The sequence below is a fragment of the Ciconia boyciana genome, chromosome 4 (assembly GCF_034638445.1).
Source record: "Ciconia boyciana chromosome 4, ASM3463844v1, whole genome shotgun sequence".
Classification (NCBI taxonomy): domain Eukaryota; kingdom Metazoa; phylum Chordata; class Aves; order Ciconiiformes; family Ciconiidae; genus Ciconia; species Ciconia boyciana.
In genome coordinates, this window is record NC_132937.1 from 84,547,524 (window position 1) to 84,563,220 (window position 15,697).

General features: G+C 36.6%; 1 protein-coding gene across 1 annotated transcript in view; it reads right to left on the reverse strand.

Moving 5' to 3' along the window:
• Positions 1-15,697, reverse strand: part of HSD17B4 (hydroxysteroid 17-beta dehydrogenase 4) — a 74,773-nt gene that overhangs the window by 18,119 nt on the left and 40,957 nt on the right. Inside the window, exons 17-20 of the mRNA XM_072860440.1 lie at positions 15,134-15,199; positions 4,104-4,173; positions 586-692; positions 190-276 (exon numbers count right to left, since the gene is read on the reverse strand). Coding sequence (XP_072716541.1) covers positions 190-276; positions 586-692; positions 4,104-4,173; positions 15,134-15,199 — 330 coding nt within the window. The remainder of the gene's footprint in view (positions 1-189; positions 277-585; positions 693-4,103; positions 4,174-15,133; positions 15,200-15,697) is intronic.

Genomic DNA, 15,697 nt, shown 5'->3' on the forward strand with positions numbered 1-15,697 from the left:
GGTATTTTTATTGGAATCTTAGTGACACCATAAAATAAGTAAGAATATTTCATTCCATTCACTTGATTTGTTTACAAAACCTTCTTCAGTGGTGTGCTTGATGAGACACTTTTTTGCTTCCCCTCATACCCACAGTCTTTAAACCAATACATCTTTCTCTAAAGCCCACAATGATGAGTGTGTTCTGACCTTGGTCTGAAAATGGATTCTATTTCCTTCCTTCCACATTTCTGTTTGTAAAGTTTGCCCTGGAAAGACTGGTTTCACAAAGCGAACCTAAAAAAAAAAGAAAAAAAAAAAGTGGGGGTGTGAACAGATCTGTCATACGTACATGCAAAGCTTAAAAGCATAGGCTGTACTGAAATAAGAAAAAGCAAAGAGAAAAATCAGTCAACTAGCAATGTAGAAAGCCTAAATATTTAAGGAAACATACTAGATAGAGGCATTAAAATGTATGCAGCAATAAGTAAAAGCAATTGTAGCCGTTAAGACAGTGCAAAAGCCTCTTCCCACCCTAAAGAATTTTTTTTGGCACTAAAACCAGAAAAATCAAGGAAATTAACTGCAAAGAATGAACACACAGACCTTGATTGCCTTGAATCTGTTCACGTCATTATTTGCAAACTGCTTCAAAACGTTTCTAGCAGCAAACCCAAAGGAGCATAGTCCATGAAGTATAGGCTTCTTAAATCCTATTTCAAAAAGTAACATTTTAGCATTTGTAATATTAGGAGTTTGCATGTTGCTTCTACAAATACCTATATTTTATTCATAGTATTTTCTCCCAATAATGTTCTTAATCCTTTCTCTTTTTAACCTAATTTATCAAACTGAAAAAGTGTCTGTTACCATTTATTGTTTCCTCTACTTTGAAGCAAAGGAAAGTGCTCACTGAGAACTGGCACTCCAACACTGCCTGTGCTGTGTAAGACTCACAAGTAGAATCAGTCCCTGTCTGTAGAGGTGACAAAATGAAAAATGAGATTGGCTGTTTTAGTACACAGGCACAACAGATACACAGTTACACGGAAGTATGCATATCAAGGGTAAGAGGTATCATAATGATTAAAAGGTGGTGACACTAAGATTATTTGATGCTTCCCATTTTTAATCCCCATTCGTGGTTGCCAAAAGTCTTCAAATATAGTGCGTGCTTCAGGATTAACTTTTCTTTATTAAGAAGTGGAAAAAGCCCTGAAAAGATTTCAGGCATTTTAAATACATCTAACAAAAAAGAAGAAAATAAAAAATTACAGTGTTTTGTTTATACTGACATTTTTGGTCAGGTTTCCTCGCACTTCCATGCTTTGGAGCAGGAGCTGAACCTCAGCAGAGGATAATTTTTGTATTAGCACTGAATCTTTTTCCAGTCCTGTCAAAGTCTGACAAAACAAACCTTTGAAAACTGGCCTGAGATTTGCTAAAGTGCAACAGTTAAGTTTTAAAGATGCTGCTTGTACTATGTATGTTCTGATCCCTTAACAGGTTGCTCTGACCTGACAGGGCATGTGAACAGTAATTGATTACACTTGCAACAGCCCATGGATTTCAAGACAGGTCTGTCCAGCTTTGGCTCTGAAACCAGTTGCTTTGCCTGGAACTCATCTGCCACTCTCGGATGCCAGAGTCTGTTTTTCCTGAGCTCTGAACAACTCCTCATAGCATCTACACAGCATGAAAAGTTGTCTCAACGGACAATAGCTGGGAGAAACAAGCAAAAGCAATACCAAAACCAAACAAACAAAAAAGAGGAGGCAGGAGAAAGTCTAGCCTGCAGGGAATCAGATGTAGAAGAAGAAGAAACCACCTTCAAGACAGAGACAAAAAAGCCACTAGGACTCAATGCTGGGAAAAATGGGAATTCTGAGACACAGCTCAAAGGGAAGACAAGACTAGCAGGAGTAAGGATGAGAAACAGAAATTTTGACTTGTTAGGTTCGGAGAGGAGACATGACAGAAAGGACAGGCTAAAAGGAACATGAGTCTGTTTCCTCTCTGTAAGTATTCCACTCTGATCATTCTGCCATTTCTTTCTTGTAAAATATTTGAATATGCACACTTTTAATAGCACTCTCTTTTTTTGTACACTGTGCACAGAGTCTTTCTGAAAGCACAAAGATACTGTGCAGTCAATTTTAAAACAGATTACTGGCATTATTGTAACAATATCAGTATTCAGTATCTCTCATACAGAATGTTATAGGGACAGTTAGCTCTTTAAAAACTTTGCTCAATTCGCCATGCAAGAACCAAAAACCACCACTATTTTCAGAACTCAGACAAATATATACAGTCCTGTTCTCCCCAGTATTTTCTTTATAAAACTAATGCATACTCAAAGAAAAATCCGTAAGGCAATCAAGTTACTTTATATCTAGACTAAAATGAAAACAAAGTAAATGTTGCCTTCACTTTCTAATATCTCGGAAATACTCACAAGCTATGGGAATAAAGGCACAAGAATATAAACAGATGTTTTCACGTAGTACATCTCCTCTGAAACATTACCCACAGGAAGGCTTAACAATAATCCTGGAACGACCTGAGCACATTACACTGAATGCTTGCCTCCAGTGCACACTGGTGAGAGCCAGTCAAAGAGAACATTTACAGAGACTAAAGACAAGAAGTTGTGTGAATATGCCCAAAGAAAAAAGCTTTTGTATAACGAGAAAAAATATTTGTGGAATAGCTCTACAGTAATTTTCTTCTTTGTCTGAACCTACATTTAGTATTTGAGTAGGAGACTGCCACAGTTCCAAAATCCACTGTGGCAGTTTTCTGTTCAGACAAAGAGACTACCTCATCTACAGAGTTAATTTCATTTTTCACTGTGTCTAAGTGCCAGTACTCTTTGTGTGAGCAGGTAGAAGATTTCTACTCCTCTTCTTTTGAAAGGTCTTTATAGTATTATCATCATTATTTTAAACACTGGTGTTTCAATTACAAACATGTATCTCCTCCAGCATCTTCAAGAGTAATTGGGTAATTCCATCTAAATATTTATCCAAAATCATCAGCTGAACAAACAAACATAATGGTTTAATAAACCAGGGAAATCTCTTTATGGACTCTGGTATTTGATTATCATTATTTATTAACACAAATTTACATAGAATTATACAAAACAGAGTTACCCAAACAATTAGTATGTATTTATGAAAGGAGACGATTTGTGGAAATATGTTAAGCATGATCTGAAGAAGGAAGCATAGCTCTGCTCTATTTATTTTGGTAAGAACACCATACAACGATACTTTTATATTACAAAGAAGTAACTGGAAAACTGCAGACCAATTATTACAGACCAGTGTTTTCATATAAAGTTTATGATGATAGCATACATATTCAGGAAAATTTCTTAACTAAATCAAATTGCTGTCTGCTGGAGTAATCACACTGTACTACTAGCAAGGCCTGAAAAGAACTCCAAAAAATATCTTTACAACAGAAATTTAAGAAAACAGACCCTCCTTTAGTAATTACATCTCTGCAAGTATCAGTTAATGTAGCCTACGGTCCGTTACTTTGGCATGTAGCTTTACATAAACGAACAAGCTACTGCGCTAGCCAGAGGTGCAGCTAAGCAATTTTATAGGAAAGAAGTGCTAACAAACTCTCTCTCTCCCGCTCTCCTGAGATTTTTTTTGATTGAGAAGACTACACAGAAGCACAAAAAATTAAACCCAGACCAACATAATCTCAAAATTATTTAGATGGGAAGAATTATCTACCAAAGAATTTATGGAACTCCTTCTGAAGCTTTTGATAGTCAATTATTTCAGCTTATGAAACAGAGATTGTAAAGATGGGATAGTGGCAACAAATAAGCTCTAAAACAAAAATAGGGTAGGAGGCAGGTTTCCATTGTAGGTAGAATCCAAGCATCATTCCGCATTCCTTGCTACAAGAAGCAATGCTTTAAAGTGGAGTGTCACACATAACTTTGAAGACATCTACTGGTTACTCTAAGAACAGCTATAAAAAACCCACTTTTTTTCCCAGCTTGCTAAAAGATGTACAGACTAAGTGAAAAAAAGATTAAAAATACTTTTACATCATCCTTCATCCAAATATTAACACAATGGTATCCCTCAGCTCACCTCCAAGAGCAGCAAAACTTGGATCAACATGTAAAGGATTCCAATCCCCGCTCAGCCGATATAAGGCAGCCTGCAGAAACAGAGAAATAAAAATGGGAAGCTAACTGTGCTTGGCAGAAACGACCAGGAGTCACTCAAAAACTTATGATAGATTAACAAACTTATCACAATTTTACTAGTCCTTAGATAACATACTCCACAACAAAGGAGGTAACATAGAAATTAAATGTTATTTTGCAGACAAACTGCCAAAGCTCAAGGGAAATGTGCCAAGAATTGTGTGTGGTCTTGGTACATAATAAAATAATACAACTGTCTAATGGGAGAAAAAAACAACCTACTCTGCTGACATACAGATCCAGCTTCACTAAAATTTTGCAACAGTGAAGTAATGCATTTTCAAGAGTTTGTCCAGAGGTTCTTTAGCTTGAAGTGTAATTTTAAAGAGTTTTCTCCCATGACAGATTCATCCACAATTTTAAAAAAAATTATATATGAAAAGTTTTTTGTTTTTTTTTTTTTAAACACACACACTATCGTGCTTTTTCAACATTTGATTCATCCTACAGAGATCAGAAATATCCTTATCCTTCCCTTTTAAGGGTAACATGCTTGACTAATTGTGATACATTTTCCTCTCAGTAGCTTCATGGGTAGCTGGTCCTAATATTAAAAACAAACAAACAAAACTCTGAAGTAACATGCCAAGGTTTCTAGAAGACTTCTGCTTCATATTAAATAGTCTCTTTCACTAGTAAAAAGTAGAGAAATACAGATTTAGTGTATTGTATATACTGTGGCTGTGAATAAACCTGAGAAATAATGAAGAATATGGCTACCAGTATTCTGTCTCTGTGCGGCCTTAGCATTTCATTATCAAATCTTGTATTTGCTGTATGTGTACAGTGGCCAGCAGTCTATAATATGAGAGGCAGGACAAGCCAACCTGTGCATCTTGCTGGACTGAAAACTTATTCCCTTGTCATCAGATTCCACTTGGTGAGAAGAATAAAGTCAAGATCTCCTGAAGGCGGTATCCTCCAGTGCCAGGACTCTTCAGCTAGCAGTCTACAAGCCAAATCAAGTCCAAAAGCAAGCCAAATAAACTGCTAAGTGATCCTGCGCACAGAGACCATTCTATAGGGGGCACCCAAGGAGTGTGTGGTGAAACACACAGTGCTCATTGAGGGTGGAACAGCAAAGCAAGCTGAGATAATGTAAATATTTACACTCTACTAAACCACTAAGGCAGCTGAAGTGATGAGTGGGAACAGACACCTGGAAACGGGCTAACAATCACCATCCATGGAGAGCACCTGCTCCCTTCGCTTACTGTTCTCTCTTATCTCAATTCTCATACAAAAAGAAGAAAAATGGGGAACTAAGAGTGCCATCACACTCCCACATATCTAAAAACCCACAGCAGCAGGGGTTCAGAGAAGAACATGCACGTGCTGCTCTTCTGACTTGCTGTGTCTTCACTTGTCCCCACTCTTCCTCTGAGTTGTTGTTAAAACTGTGTTTTCACAATCAAAAGGTAGAGATGAGCAGTTCTGATGTACCACTGGCTTCTTTGCTAAGAGCTAAGGCCTTAATGCCACCAATATCAAAGTTTTAACACTATGAAAGAGACTTTTTGTGAGGAAAAGACCCTTAGTTCCTTCTTTTAAAAAAATTAAAAACTTACAATTTAAAGACAGTTGCTTTTGACAGAATTCTACAAAGTAGAGTACTGCCCTTCATTAGTGAAGTTTTCTTTCAAGAGAGTCTAAAATCTAACAGCAAATCACCACAATTGAGAACTAGAAAATAAAAATTGCCAGATGTGAAATAATTAAATTAAATAATTAAATGACTTTTAAACTAAATTTAAATTCTAAGGTCTCACTTTCATTCTTCCATTAATTTGAATTTTTACAAAAGCTGTCAGGAGGCTATTTGCATGAAGGAGCTGTTGTAACACATTTTAATTCAAACTAAGTAACATTTAGTACTGGAAAATTCTATTTAGGTATGATAAAAAAAGACAAATTTCTGGTTTAAGCTCAAATCTCACTTAAATCTAGCTATGCAGCTATTGCTTACTAAAGCTGTAATAAGAACTAGCCATTTATTTGGGGTGATAATAAGCACTATTTGGAAAACAATACTTCTACCAAATGCTTTTCAAAATTACTGTAGTAAAAATTACTGTGCTTTGCTAACAAAATAAATGTAGCATTTAGGAAATAATTAGGTTCAGAGAATTAAATGTGATCAATGTATTTAACTAAAAGTCTGACGCATGAATATGGGAGACGATACCTGCCTTTTTGTACGTTCAACAACTAGAGTGGCACTGGAGACAGCTAGAAAACACATAGGCTGAACTGGATAAAACAGTTACACAGCAGGTTATTTCAGATTCAGCACAGCCAAGTCAGGCCTGCCAACAAACTTCTTTTCATTTATCGCAGTCTTTGGTATTACTTCATTATATAAATTACATTCCATATGAGAACAGAATTGTTTTAAAGCCTTATTGGCTCTACTTTCTGTATTCCTCAAATAATGACATTTCCTGAAGTCTTGAGTGATAGCATAAAAAAAAAAAAAAAGAAAAGAAAAAGAAGAAGTGATGCATCCTTGGAGGATGACAAGAGTCAACGTATGTGGGGCATTAGATTGAAGTCAGTCATAATATAGTCAGATTGTTCTCCAATTAATAACACAAACTGTCAAGTCTCATTTCCTAACAATTTAGGAGTTCTGCCAGACCACAAAAGAAAAGGCGATATCCAACCTGTCTGTGCCAATTTTTCAGTCTTGCTTGCAGACTGCAATAAAGGTCAGAGGTAAAGCTAACAAAAAAGGAAGCCAACTATCCATATATTTTCCCTTCAAACTGGGGAGAAAAAGAGCTCTGCCCAAGAGCTTATCTTACCAAGTATATGTGTATATATGTATACATGTACATAACTGTGTGTATGTGTATGTATGTATACTCTACCTAACAGCTTATTTAAGTAAGAGCAAGCAGTCAAGCAATCTGATGAAGAAAAAACAGCCACAAATCTCACCTACACATTTCAATGAGCTCTGATTTACATTAAGAACAATGAATGTTTCCAGTTAAACTGGCAGTGCTGTTGCTTCAAGGGCTCATATTTAGCACAGTACTTAAGTAATTCACTGTACTTAAAATTAAGCAGCTACTCTTTGACTATCCGAGATCCCCATTTTCCGTATCTTCTTTTTTAATTAATTATCTCTGTAATGGTAAGGAGAGATATTAGGAAAGAGCAATTGGTAGAAACCAACACATAGAAAGATAAAAGGGTGTCGTGGTTTAGCCCCAGCCGGCAGCTAAGCACCACGCAGCCGCTCGCTCGCTCCCCCCCGGTGGGATGGGGGAGAGAATCGGAAGAGCAAAAGTAAGAAAACTCGTGGGTTGAGATAAGAACAGTTTAATAATTGGAACAAAATAATAGTAATAATAATAATGAATTGTAATGAGAAGGAAAACAACGAGAGAGAGAGAGAGAGGAACAAAACCCAAGGGAGGGGAAAAAAGGGGGGTTGGGGGGGGGATAATTAAAAAAAAGATACAACCGCTCACCACCCACCGACCGACGCCCAGCCAGTCCCCAAGCAGCGATCGCTACCCCCCAGCCAACTTCCCCAGTTTATATACTGGGCATGACGTCATATGGTATGGAATAGCCCTTTGGTCAGTTTGGATCAACTATCCTGGCTGTGCCCCCTCCCGTTTCTTGGGCACCTGGCAGAGCATGGGGAGCTGAAGGAAAAAAAAAAGTCCTTGACCAGTGTAAACACTGCTTAGCGACAGCCAAAACATCAGCGTGTTATCAATATTATTCTCATACTAAAATCCAAAGCACAGCACTATACCAGCTACTAGGAAGAAAATTAACTCTATCCCAGCCGAAACCAAGACAAAGGGTTTATTTGTTCCTCCAGATAACCAACTATTTTTCTCAAAGTAGGTGTACGTGGAAAATAAACAAAATAGACAGTTTAAGTTGCTCATCATAGTTTCCAATGCCAAAATATCTTTTGTGGAAATCTGGATCACACATAATGCTGTTTTTTAAAAAGACTGGAATTAAGAAATACAAGTGTATAGTTTCTGGGACTACATTAGGTTTGCAGTTATATGTTCTTAGTAGCCTGGACTATCCAAACACTACCTTATTCCCTACATATGTTTGACTCCCTCAAGAATAAGAATTACTAAAATGTTCAATTAAAGCACCTTCACATACACAGCTATAAACAGGAATAGGTATAATAGGTATAAAACGGCACTACATCTTTTCTTCTTCCTCACCCCACATTATTTTTCCACATTTGAAAAATACCACATATTCTTCAAATTTAAAATCAACTTATATATTCTGGCACAGGCTTCACAGAACGTTAGCCGTTTTTCAGTAGCACAGCAAATGTACAAGCAGCCTTTCCTTCAACAGTGCCTCTCTTAATCAAAAAGAACAAACCACTTTGGTTTGGGGAACTTCAAATGGAATAACAATTTTTATATCCTTTACTAAGACATGCATAGATAAAGGGAGGAAACAATTCTTGGTAATGAAGAGCATCTTGTTTAAATGAAATTACTGCCAGGCTAGTACCTTTTCTTCTTTTATCATCTTACCACACAAAATTCGCCCTCAACTATTTTTCAAAATTGCCATGATTAGAAAATTATATTCTGGTCTTCCCAACAGGAATAAACATGGGGTGGGGTGGGGGTGGGGGAGAGGTGTGTGTATAAATCTTGAAATTAGGATCAGAACATGTAACTAACTTTTAAATTACTATTACAAATGCTCACTCACTACACAATTTCAAGGGCTTTGAGAGTATCATCTCTGCATACTGAAACCTCTAGACAAATTAGGAAAACATTATCAAATCCTTCCAACGGCTTCACATCCCTTTGTTTTGCTTTATCATCCTTTCTTGTTAAGCACTTTTTTCTGGCATGCTCTCCATATCTATGAAACTACTGCAGCATTTAATTTTCTCTATTATGAAACAAATTATTTATGCTACAAAGAGAAAAAAAATCACCTGAGGCTCTCAGGAGGCTCTCTTGTGCCATTCTCTGAAGTTAATTTAAATTTACATGTTTTCAGACAATGCTGTACTACAATCTTTACAGTGCAGGACACAAAAAACCACATTCATCCTGTAACCATATTTTCCCCATACACATCATGTTTTCATCATCTTCTTTCTCACATGACTTTATTGCACACATTCAAAAAATGACCTTAACTGAAAACACTCACCTTCCTATAACTTTTTTCTTCTAGTCTGTTTAAAATAAGCATAAATCCTCGCCAAGGAAACAAACATAAGCTAGAAATAACCAACTTTTTTTTCCATATAATGTTAATGATTACTTATTCTATCTACGCATATGTTCTCTGAAACCACACAAAAACATTTACATATACTTAAACCGAAAACACAAATTAAATCTGCGTAGAATAAAAGATGACTTTCCACAGGTAAGTATCCATATCCCAATTACACAGAAGATTGTAAGGGTTTTATCACACAATCCTCAAAGTAAAGCACTGACTCATAGTACTGAACCTGTTGACAACAGGCAGAAAACTTTTTACAGTAGGTTTTAGTTTAATAATTCATTAGGGTGTTAAATGTTTCCCATGCACCCCTTTCTTTCCAAGATATCTTTTTAATAAGTTTTTATTGCAAAGTCCACTCTTTTACAACAAACTAGATTTGTGCATAATTGTCTTCACAATTGTTTCCAGTTACATCACAATCATTTCCAGTTACATTAAGACCTGCAGTTTTAGCTGAACTTGACACAGTGAAAAACTAAATTCAGGTAGCTAGAGGACAGCAGTATGAACAAGAGGACTGCAGGGCCAAGAATGACTCAGGAAGGGAAGGACACTCCTGTAGTCTTAGTCACAGGATGCTGATGACACTACTTGAAACATGGCAGGTGCCAATTATTTTCTCCTCTTTCAGAGAAAATGGCAAAGAAGTGTATTTTAGAAAAAACCCAAACCACTAAAAAGCAGCAATTTCTTCACATCCTGTCAGTCCATGCTTGATCTATACCTGGAACAGAAGGCTTTACATAGCTTGTATATTTTAAATCCTATCAGATTCGTCTAGGTGTGAATTTACTGAAACTCTCTAAAAATCTCTGAATGAGTAAAGAATCATTATATTCCCTAAACTGGCTTTTTTTAATGCTGCTTACTGTATCACATTCTCAAAAATCACCACTGGATGCTATACACCACTCCTTTAAACACTCTCTTTACAATTAAAATGCCTCAAACATTTATAAACATCCTTACTTTATAGACTGGAAACTATAAGACAGCAGAAAAGGTAATTGTCAGCAGCACAAACCAATTCTGGCTCTCCAATTTAACATTTGAAGGCATAATTCTTCAAAGTGCATCACATTTTCAAAGTATACTGTACATGTTCAGAACAGAGCTCCTATGAATTTCAATTTCAGCCTGTGATGCTCAGACACTCTCCTGCTAGTCCTACCCGCAAATTCCATCTTCCAAATTCCATTGTCTCATCCTCTTCTATCAGCCACTGATTAAGGAGCACCCATGTCTGAGTACTTTGAGATATCTGGGTAGCAGTTGCCCACAGACCATACTAATTATATGGACAAAGCAAAGAAAATCCATTGTCGAAGAACTGCAGCTCCAACCAGTCACTAATGATGAGATCATTTTCTTCTCATTACTCATTCTCAGCACACAACTTCTTGCAACAAATAACACAGGAAAACTGAACTTCCTATGCTATCTCAGCTCATGCCTAGAGCCCTCTCTTTGCCTGTGGAAGGAGTTCTTGAAGGAGAGGGAACAAACACACCATTTACGCCTGCATGACTGAAAACTGTATCATAAAGCACTGCATACAAAGGGGATTAAGACTAAAAACAAAGCAAGCTTTATTTGGAATTTCTATCTTTTTAGAGACTCTGCAACATTTAAAACATTATCACAGTTTTCCAAATGAAAGCAACTTAAGAATGACAGGATATCAAAAAACTGTTCCTCCAACAGACCTGTATCAGTCTGTTTCATTAGCTCTAACAAGGAATTTAAAAATTCTTGAAAGCAAGGATGGCCAATTTTCCTGACCCTGGAAACCACAGAGCAGAAGTATCATGTGCTTGAGGTACTCAAGTTGCATGGAAAAGTAACTCTCACAGAAATTCACATGTGATAGCTCACATGATGCTGCTTTGCAGATACTTATAGGGGGCACAGTTGCATGTACACAGCTGGTCCCAAAGCATGGTAGTCTGAGACACAATGTTTTTCAAAATCTATCTAAATGGTCTTTTCCACCTCTTTGTCATGTCTATTTCTCCCTATCAATGTAAGTAACAAATGCACAGAATCAGAATTTAAAGCAGGAGAATGCTTTAGTGAAATATATGATACTGTTGCAAGCAAAGAGAATTTTTCAACTGGCAACTGTTTCTTAAAATTATTAGACATTCTACTGAAATAAGCTGACGTTAACAAAAACTTGGAAGTCCTGCAAACTCCGCATGTTACAGCTTTAGTTTCTGCATATAGGTAAACAGGACAGGAAGCTTTCAGAAAAAAGTGGGAGGAAACAGAGTAATAAAACTGAAACGACTTCTTGAAAAATTCCATTTTATGGGCTACTGTTATACTATTTATTTATTGTTACAACATTGTGTATTCTCAGTATTAATTCTGACATTTGAAGATAGAGAACAGTTTATTTCTTGGGAGGCAACCTGCACAATATCAGAATGCTGTGAGTTTTTCCACAAACAAACAAAAAAAAACCCACAGAAAGCCCCCAACAAACTCAAGACTCCATATTTGTTTTCTTCTTCAAAAGTGACCTGCATCACTTGGATATCATCCACATTAAATATCCACTGCAGCTTATTTTGTGTGTCATCAGAAAATGAATTCCCAAGAAATCAACACATTTGGGAAGGAAGTTAAAAGAAAACTCTGCAGGGACAAAACTCTCCAGAGATATAGGTCATTCACTGCCTGTGATTCTTAATTGCATTAGGAACCATTCAGCAAAATCTGTTTGATTGATTAATTTAAGGCCTTGGTTCGAAAACCAGCAGGACAAGAGTAGCTTGGCAATATTGAAGCTCTGTAACTACATTAAACATTCCCTACAGGGTTTAAATTGAATGATTAATTTCTTGCTAAACGGCCAATAGTCAAACACCCTCTAGACTTCTTGATCTTCTGTCAAAAGATCTATTTTATTCAAAAGATTTATGGCAATATATCTAGTAAAGCATAGCTCAGGTTACAGAGAGAGAACAAGCTAGAAAAATACCACAGCACATGCACATCTCTACAGGGCAAGATGGAAAAAATGTCGCCTAGTTATTTGTGGAAAAATTCATAAACACACAGAAGTATTTTATGTCCTTCTTCAGCAGGATGCAAATTTAAGGCCTTCTAAAGGCCTTAAAGCCTTTCAGAAGGTCAGATACTTCTTCTACATTTTTCTTAACCATTTTTCATCTTTAAACAGCTTACATCATGGTATTGCAACTCATTCATAAGCACTGGTTGGTGTTTAAAGAACTTCTCAGGAATGGGTAAGCCCCTTCTCAGCTTTGAAAGGGATAAACATTTATGATACTATCTGCTATTAGTCTTTGATACCACTAACACAAAGGATTAGTTTGTTCTGTCAATGGTCACTGGCATAACACAATCATTTTTCAAGGAACTGTAGGTGGCTGTACCCTCCATTCTGCTGAACACATGGTGAAGGACAAAAATGGTTATTAGCCCTCTGTTACCAGTATCCTCTTCACTAAGCAGTGCTTCCTCCTGTCTGAAAACATGTAAAAAACATTCTTCCTCTTGGAAAGAACTTAACCCAGTGTAGTTGAGTTAGAACTGAATACAACTCTCAAGATAACCACAGTCATTGACTTCAGTGAAAGATAGGAATCATCACTGTAAACATTTTTAAAATATGCATGAGGGTCTACTTATCAGAAGTTTACTACATGATCATGCCATGAAATGTTAAGGGGGGAAAATGCTAATTATGAAGAGCAGTTTAGCCATGTAATTGTGGTAACACAAAAACTGAGTGGTGAATGTCACAACTATCATTGGAAATTAATACAGTTCAAGTTAACTCAAATGCCATCTGCAAACTGACTCTTTCAGTTTGTCTCATACTCTATACTAATTCAATAGCTGAATGGCAAGTCATTTCTGCCAACACCTTTTTCATTTAAACACTAAGAAAAAAAAAATCTCAGAAACTTCAATGCAATTTATGTGCCAGCTTCCATTTTCAAAAAGGATTTTAGGCAGTTATGTGTCATTCCACAGACACATAAATGTAAAATCTTGATAACATTTCCCCAAGCTGTCCTTCACATGAAAGTCTGTATTCCTGCCCATAAAGTTCCCAAGTTCTACACATTCCCCCTCCTGTACACAGGCATCATCACTTAAGCACAGATGCTACTGAATAATTTGGCAGATAAGCCTTCTTGCGATTCTCAAAGTTCGCTGGCTATGGCTCCCACAAGATCTAATTAGAGAGAAATTCTCTTTATATATCTACCTGTCAGAGTAGATCTTAAAGTAAACCAAGTGTGGTGGCTACTCTGTGCCACTTCCTTTATTTCCAAAAATCAATTTTTCAGTAGCAAAGTTTCCCACCTTCTGCATTATAAGGTCACTACCACCTTCTTTTATCTCATGAACTTAGCATATACACAGTAACAATTCCAGACATAGGAGTTTAAGGCTCAGAAACTAAGATTACCATATGAACAAGGGGATCATAAATGTCATCTGAAAATTGATGGACCTGGAATCAATTCTGATATAATCACGCAGAGGAGAATCTGAACTAGGGTTCCAACATTCAATTGGGCCGTTAGGGTTGCCGTATCTTATCTAACAAAGTGCCAGCTGCTAGAGACCACCTTCCACTACATTTAACCACCTCCCAGGAACAAAGTACTCTCTCACCGTTCCCTGCTCCTTGCTCACCTTGCCAACTTTAAATGAAGCCTATTCAGAAGAATTAGACATCTGTACCTCCTAGACTGATGCTGTGAATTTTAGGATGCAGCAAGTACATCAGTGATAGAAACAGAAATGTTGATCTAAGCTCTCTTTCTTGGTTTAAGTGGCTAACTTAGACTTCAAGCACGTGAATCAGCTGGATGAGACTTAAGTTTAATTACTCCGTATATAATCAGAGGCTAAGCAGACATCACAGTTACCACAGTTCAGCTGATGCTTAACATTTTAATTACATCTCCAAAAAATACAGCCTCCTGCCATGACTAAGTTGCTTTTGAAAATACTACTCAGTGTCTTAACACTGGTAGCTCCAGACTTTCCTGTCTTAATTCACCTGACACCTGCATATGTTTACCTTCAGAGGAGGATGTATTTATTTACTCAGGCTTTTGCCTACAAGAAGTAGGTGCCTGTGAACCAGTGGGACTGTGGACAGATGGAAGCATACCTGGACAGACATCTATCAGTATTTCAAGTTTCCCTGACTACTGCTACTACTACTACAGAAATTTAACTCTTTCAAAACTGTGAACCTTAAGCACTTTTTTTTTGGTCACGATGTGTTTGCTTGCACCATTTGTTGTAAATTTCATAGATTTTGAGCCTCCTTTTTTTCAGAACTACAACAGAATACAAATGTTCATTTCCTCCTTCTATGTAGAATTTTGTAATGAATGATTATAAAATTGCATCAGCCTTATGAAAATAATGTTTTAGTACATTGAACAGACCATCTTAACTTAACCTAGAACAAATTTTAGCTTCACGTTATACATAGATATATATACACACACATATATACATATACACACACATATATACATATATAAATACCTGAGGTATATAAAAAAACTTGAAATAGTGAACATCATATAAAACTCCTTTCTCCAAATGAAACAAACATTTCCACACCTAGAGCATACCAAACTTTACCTGCTCAGCTGTTGTGACATCAGAAATTACAGCATCAGGGGTTCTCTTGGGTGGATTCACTGTTACCTAAAGCAAAAGTAGTCGTATTAACATTTCACTGCAAAAATCTTTTATCCGTACCCATGCCAGAATACGTCAGGTATGTATAAAAAGAAACAGCATTTACAAAGCTGTTAAGGTTCCTCTTACCCTTTCTACATTTACAAATAGAAAAAGATATTTAGGCCAGAAAAAGTCTCTTATGAAGGTTAGCTTTACAAAGATAGCTATCCTGAGGCATCAGATCCGGCTAATGGTTACATGTTATAGCTGATCAGTTTGATTACATTTCTTCCAAACCATCCAAAAAAGCTCAAGCAAGAATTATTCACTCTGAAAAAATAGTTGTCTCATAGAACATTAGTGTTTTGGAACACAGAAACAAAAGTTAAGCTTTTAAAATAATGCTTTAAAAAGCGCAATGGAATACAAAATGATTTACTACCTCACTCATGGACTAGATCACTTTTGGCCTTTAAGAACTTCCAGCTATTTTTTTGTTTTGCATTTTTTTCTTTTGTTTTT